Genomic DNA, 6908 nt, shown 5'->3' with positions numbered 1-6908 from the left:
TTAAAGATGGTTAAAGTGTTGAATCATTTGGATTCAGATTTGTCTGAAATTGATATTTTTGTGAAGGAGACTCTTAGCCTTGCTGCTGTTGTAAATATCTATCATTTTTGTAAGATCCCTAAAGAGGAGAACAAAGCAACCCATAACTTAACTTCTTTGGTTTCCTCTTCTAGGTCATCTTAGGTCTAGAAAGATGTCTTTCCAGAGTTTGTTATTCTCCTTATTCTTAAGGGGGTTGGTGTGTTTGTTACTTCTTATGTTTCTACGTTTTAAAAAAAATGAGTCTCATTCATGTATCTATTCGTAATGGACCTCAACCGCAAATAGAATAGATTTTTTTTTTAGTTCGTTTACATAGGCAATCTACAATCGTAATTTGATTTCCATTGAGACCGTATATATTAGCACTGGTAATTGAATGGATGTTGTTATGATTACTATAATGCTCTCAAGATATAATTATAAAAAAATACTAAATTTTTTTAACATCTATTATATATAGAAATAAATATGCAGACCAATATCAATTTTAATGTTTACATGCAACAAAAACCATGTGGACGTTAATTGAATGAGATTTATGACATGTGACAGAAAAGTCTAAAAAATCTTCAGTTCACACAAAAATAAGATATCCCACGTAATTATCGATGATAATCAAATTGATCATTATTTGCAATGAAATTATGGATCGAGTTTATGTTTTTCGGCATGGGTCTTTGCTTTCTTATGATTATAAAATGTCAGTGAACACCAAAATTCTTTTAAAAATATGTAATTAATTGAGCTCCACCATTCATATTACATTGATTAATTACAATTCCTTATAGGTATCCTAAAGTTAATGGTATGATTGGAGCCAAATATGGCTAGAAAGAAGGTTGTTTTTATTTCTAAATCGATTTGACACACCAACTAAATATAATTATTAAGAAAGACCCACCTTTAAGTTATCCTTTTCTTTTTCTTCTTTTCTTTAATATGCAAAATATCTAAAAAAGAATAGGGTAAGCTATACATTAATTTAATTTTTATAAAATTTATAATTATGTCCATTTAATCAATAAACGTTAAAAATATGTTGTTTTTCAATATAGAAAAATGAACCAAAACATTTAAAAATATAACAAAATGTCACTTTCTATCCATGATAGACACTTATTGATTACTATCATCTATTGATATGAAAGACTATAACACTTTTCAATATTTAAAAATATTTTTAGCAGTTTAATATTTAAAATAATTTTTTCAAAAAGATTTCGAGTATACTGTTGAATTGTGGAATGTAATGACATCACATGTTATTAGACAAATGTTAGTTTACTTTTACCAAATCTAGAAAAAAAATGTTAAAAAAATGTAGAAACTTGTCGAAGATAAAGTGACATATGCACCACCAATCAATTTATTAAATCTCTTTTATAAATCCCATTGAAAAAAAAAAAAAAAACCCTCATATAATCACAATAAAGTTTGGAGGCATACCAAAGTCTAAAAAAACATTACATAAATTTACAACCACCAAACTTCAAAATCATACACTTAAATCAAATATTAAATTACAAAAATCTCATCTCACCTACGGGAATTTTAATACACCAAAATTCTAATAATGACATCTATACACCCTAAACCCTTATAAAATAAAATTGTAATAGTTAAAAATTCAATAATTAATGACAATACATGTTATAACCATAAAGTTGAATTAGAAAAGAAAATTTTACAATTGGTTTGAATAAATTCAAATACCATGAGAGCAAAATTGTAGTATTGACCATCACCGTAAATTATAGTATTGACTAATCATCACCATAAATTATAGTATTGACTAATCATCACCGTAATTATATTGCATTTACCATCTTAAATGTAGTTCGATTGGTTGATAAAAGGTTGAATCTCGTACCTCATGAAAAACTGTAGCTTGAGCTTGGTTAGATGTTTGAATAACCTTAAAAAGATGAAGAATAAATAAAATTAAAATTAAAAATAAATAAAGAAATAAATAAAGCATGGTGCCGACTATGTTTCACTTTAAGCTTGATTTGCTATTTCACTTGTGGGATTAGTCATATTTTGTCTGTCATATTTCATGTGGAAAAACACAAAGAAAAAGCCTGTTTTCAACTTTCATGATGTATAATAAAGGTGAGAGATAGAGGGCCCCTCTTTTAACAATTACCAAAGACTAAGATGAAACCCCCCAAGAAAAATATCCTTTTTAAAAAAAGAATAATAATAATAATAATAATAATAAAGATTGCCAAATCACCATTATCATAGAGATTGTGACAAAAAGAAGCTCTAAATCTATGGTCACCATAATACAAAAAGAGGAAAGAAAAGAAAAGGAGAAAGTGGGAATGAAAACTTCCATGTAAACACATTTACAAACATTGTCATCAATGATAAATACATACATAACTATGATTCGACAATTGAATGAGATGTACAATAATAGATGTAGTCTGGATGTAATATTTTTTTTTTTTTTTAAATATTCTATTTGTTTATGTAAGTTTTCTCTACCAACTAATCTTATCGATATTGTTAAAAGAAATTGGAGAAGTTGCAAATATAGCACAATGTAAAAGAATTTGCAGATATAGTAAAATTTATATCAACTCTCAGAGTTTATCAGTGATAGACTATATTGCTTATAGATGTCTATCAGTAATCAAGTTGTCTATCGATAAATTTTGCTACATTTGCAATTCTATAAGATTTACTATATGCTTAATTATTAGTCTTAAAAGTGCTACTCACTGCAATTACCCAAAGAAATTAGAAATTCTAAAAATCACGCAGGGGAGGGATTTGAGGAGCATTTTGATCTAGAAATCTGACTTTTATATTGATGATTTCATTTCACTACTAGACATTTCATGAATTATGAGTCAAGGTAAATAAAAATTAAGTAGCATACCATTTGATAGCCACAAGGAAGTTAAAAACGAAGATGGCAAATGTTGCATCTTCATCTTATCAGGAAAATGGAGCTCGGTGAGGGATGCCTTTCCTTCGGCGTTTTCGTGGTTGTGAAGATGAAGGGCTGCTAGTTTTTGTCCCTTCTGTGGACTCTGCAATTGAGATGGTTGATTCCAATTCGCTTGCATTCGTTTCTGGGCTGATTTTGTCCTTCAATGATAAGTTACCGGAGTTCTGGCTCGGAGATACGACAGTTCCAATGCTCTGGTCCTTGAGCTTTGAGTTCACAGAAACCTGATGTTTTTGCCGCATTTAAATTGTTAACAATCTGTGTAATGTGATATGTGTTATGTGATAATAAAATTGCTTAGAAAATGGTATTAGTTAGTCCAATCACTACTGAGTAACAGAGTTGCGACAAGGTTTTTATATTTCTATACCTTGCAAGCGATTGAACAGAAGCGATGAGGATCATGTATATGTCTACCACAGTCTTCACAAGGACTACCGGACTTCGTCTTCGGTGATTTCGTGTCGATGGATTGACTACGGGCATTTAGATGAACAGCTACTTTACCATTTACTTTATATGGCTGCAGAATCAAGCAAATGGGGCTTCAAGTAATTAGGCAAAGAGATTATAATGCAATAGAAGAAAGGCAAAATTAACAGATAGCAAACAAACTCTATTCCTATTTCTAAAACTGGATCAAATTAACAAATATCGTATATTCACCCATTCAAATTGGTAAGAATCAAAATCAAGCTTGTGAGATTTCCTCAAGAAAATATCATTTCCGATTCGATTGTTAGTTACTAGTGCTCAAAAACCAGATAAATTTGACTAACGAACTATGAAAAAAAAGTAAATATATCTCAGATCTCGATGATATCAACTACATAAAAGCAAAAAGATCAGCAACAAAAGGATTGAATTCAGGAATCTTTTCTATGAAAGACGATTAAATCGATATCTTACAGGTAGTTGTAATAAGGGGAAAGAATGTATTATACATGAATCTCTGAACAGCAAAATTGTTTCTCCATGTCCTGAACGCGCACAACTTCATGATACACATATTTCCAGATTTGAACCTGCCGATGAAGATCATGGACTGTACAATTTTTGCAGAAGCTAACACTACAATCAATACAGAATCCACTTTTCTTATTTCCCCTGAGATTAGGATGTAGATCGCAAGAAGTGTAGAATTTCGTATTCAAAAGCGTACTAAGCCAGTTCGATTCCATTTTTCTTCACTAAAAAACTCGCATAGTTACAACCTACAGAATCAAAAGAAAATCATCTGGTTCTTAAAAAACTGCATACAAATTCATAGTCGAACTAATTAATTTAACATTCATTCAATTACCGAGCTCAAATGAAATACACTACGTCACTACACAATAAAACAATCAATCGCATACACATCCACAAAATCTTCGTAAGAAACAGTAAACAAGTGGATTCAATAGTCAGAATCAACCAAAAATGGAAGAAAATAGTTGAAAAGATACGTAATTACTGAAAAATACTAAAATGCTTACAGATTCTTCCGATTGAAGACCGAACTGAAAGGCTGAATAAACCAAGCAAAAATTGGATTCAGCTCAGCAAATGGAAGAAGAACAAAGAAGAAAAACGAAGATTAAAGTGAAAATGGAAACAAAAATCATTACAATTTTTCTCCGTTCTTGTTTGAAGAACAAAAATCTATTGGGAGTGTTTGTTTGTGTATATATTTTGCACTCATTAGGCAAGAGACGATCGACATGAAGGTGAAGGCATGCTGGCCGTTGGATTGCGACCGAATCCGACGGCCAAGGGTAAAGATCTTTTATGTTTTTTTTTTTTTTAATTACTCCTTAGTCTTAGAAAGTTGTAATCTAAAAGTACCTTGCCTATTCTCATTGACATTGCCAATTCGAGTTTAATTCAACCGTTACTTAAAATATATATTCTCGATTAAAATGTCAAAAGTTTGAATATTCCTACTACTAATGAAAGTTGCTTAAATTGATAACTTTTTATTAGCAAATATTGGAATTAATTGATGATAAATTATATCATGAAATTTATTATAAAAAATAAGTGTATATGTTTGGACATCCTTACTTTCTCGTATGGGTTGTAGGTTTAAATTTTTGTCTCACATCTAAGGTAATATTCTAAAATAATTTTTTTAGTACAACAATTACAAAAATGAAAACCGAACCTCTAATTTCAAATGCAAGAGTGCATGTTAATTACACTAAGTTAAACTAGCATTAGTCGTCAATTTAAAAAGTTGGTTGAAAGTTTAATATATCAAAGGTAATATTTAAAGAATTCCATCACGAGACATAAAGAAGAGAAGAAATTTGCTCCTCTAATTTTTTTTTATTTTTGCAAGACCATACACAAGAACATTGTGGCACCTTCGAACATGGGAGAAAGAGACAACCTCAATCTTTCAAGTAAATTTAACCTCCTCACTAAAAAAAGAAACCTTTTGATATCCATTATTCCTCATTAAGTAATTTGACCACCTCCAAAAAATCAGATTCGACAAAAAAATGGGGCTAATGTCAATTGAAAGAGCACTCTTCATGGTAGTACAAATAGCTTAAGTCTCGAGAACTTTGACCTCCCAACAATTAGATATGAATACCAAAAGCGCACGGTGAACATGACCCAAATAATCACAAAGCACTCACCCCAAATCCCTTGTATGACTATCAAAATTTCAAGTAGTATCTGAGTTCAACTTCCAGTGGACCTCGGAGGAGGGAGCACCCTCCAAAAGCAAGGGAAAAGATATATATTAATATATCTATTTGGTAACCATTTGCTTTTTGAAAATTATGCTGGTTTACTTTTAATTTCTTATTATGAGTTTCATCTTATCTAAGTAAAAAAGTTAAATTCTTACTAAATTTTTTTTAAAAAAATAGCTTTTTACAAACTTTTTTTTTAATTTTAAAATTTCGTTTGACTTTTAATAAACATCGGTAGAAAATAGAAAAGAGACCTCAAAGTGAAAAGAATATTTATAAGCTTAATTTTCTAAAAAAACTAAAAATTCAAAATTGATTCCTCTCCTTGAAATTTTATATCTTCACAATTATTAATTAATTGATGAAGGGCGCAATGTAAATTCTCAAAACTTGAAGGTCTAAATTGAAATTTTGTTAGAATTGTACGGATGAACTTGAAAACAACCAAACATAATTATATATATATATATTTCAAATAAATGTGAACGCGCACTTTTCGGTCGTGTGGGGCCGGAAAGACGGTGACACGTGGCGAGAAATGAGACGCTGATAGTGATTTTGAACGCCGAAAAATACCCGAGATTTTAGGACGTGGAATTTCCTTTGACATGCGGCCGGAACTTTTGCGGTTGGATTTTAATTCCTTATTATTAAATTAAATTATTATTTCTTATTGTCTCTGTATGGAATTTTTTACTGTTTAAAGAATAAAACATATGTTAAATTGAAAGTGAAAGGTAAATATAATAGAAATAATTAGAGATATTCTTTTACTCAAAAGAATTAAATACATAACAATAACTAATGTTGGTTGTAAAAAAAAGAATAATTAAAGATGATGTAATATTCTTAAAAAGAAACAAAAAGTGAAAAGTGATGTGGTGAAATGGTAAAAATTCAAGCCACGTTTAAAAGTAAAGAAAATTGTTGTATTCATAATAGAATTATATGATGGGTCAATTATAATGAGTTTAATCGCAAATGTAATTGGACTGCTTTTAATCGTGTCTACTGAAAGTTATGAATTTTTGTCTCATTTACAATTACTGTAATCGTTACCTATGAAGGGTTCACCGTTACCGTTACGGTTACCATTATTGTTATTGTTCAAAAGAAAAAATTATGAATTTTGTCACATTTACTGTTATTGTAACCGTTACCTATGATGGTCAAATAATAACAGTAACTATAATAGCAGATGTGTAAAAAATCATAAT

General features: G+C 29.9%; 1 protein-coding gene across 3 annotated transcripts; it reads right to left on the bottom strand.

Moving 5' to 3' along the window:
* Nucleotides 1-1437: 1437 nt before the first annotated feature.
* LOC120081909 lies at nt 1438-4646 on the bottom strand. Of its 3 annotated transcripts, XR_005482987.1 has the most exons (6): nt 4615-4630; nt 4483-4514; nt 3949-4218; nt 3375-3527; nt 2933-3228; nt 1438-1957 (listed from the first exon to the last, which is right to left on the bottom strand). XR_005482987.1 is itself a non-coding variant. In XM_039037090.1 (4 exons), the coding sequence occupies exons 2-4, from the start codon at nt 4183-4185 to the stop codon at nt 2992-2994; spliced, it is 627 nt and encodes a 208-aa protein (XP_038893018.1). In that variant the 5' UTR covers nt 4186-4218; nt 4483-4646; the 3' UTR covers nt 2023-2991. The 3 variants fall into 3 exon arrangements, 1 of the variants encoding a protein (XP_038893018.1); XR_005482988.1 differs by having other exon boundaries at nt 1439-1957; nt 3914-4218; nt 4483-4646; XM_039037090.1 differs by lacking the exon at nt 1438-1957 and having other exon boundaries at nt 2023-3228; nt 4483-4646.
* Between the last annotated feature and the right edge of the window lie 2262 nt (nt 4647-6908).

This window comes from Benincasa hispida, chromosome 7 (genome assembly GCF_009727055.1).
Source record: "Benincasa hispida cultivar B227 chromosome 7, ASM972705v1, whole genome shotgun sequence".
NCBI lineage: Eukaryota > Viridiplantae > Streptophyta > Magnoliopsida > Cucurbitales > Cucurbitaceae > Benincasa > Benincasa hispida.
This window is presented reverse-complemented; position numbering and strand designations above follow the sequence as displayed.

What these genes read in the sequence shown, in the direction of transcription:
- LOC120081909 (XM_039037090.1), bottom strand. Translation starts at nt 4,185, where the DNA reads ATGGAATCGAACTGGCTTAGTACGCTTTTGAATACGAAATTCTACACT. An exon ending in TTTGCTGTTCAGAGATTCAT is followed by an intron (nt 3,528 to 3,948) that starts GTATAATACATT and finishes TTGATTCTGCAG; the next exon opens with CCATATAAAGTAAATGGTAA. An exon ending in TCTGTTCAATCGCTTGCAAG is followed by an intron (nt 3,229 to 3,374) that starts GTATAGAAATAT and finishes CAAAAACATCAG; the next exon opens with GTTTCTGTGAACTCAAAGCT.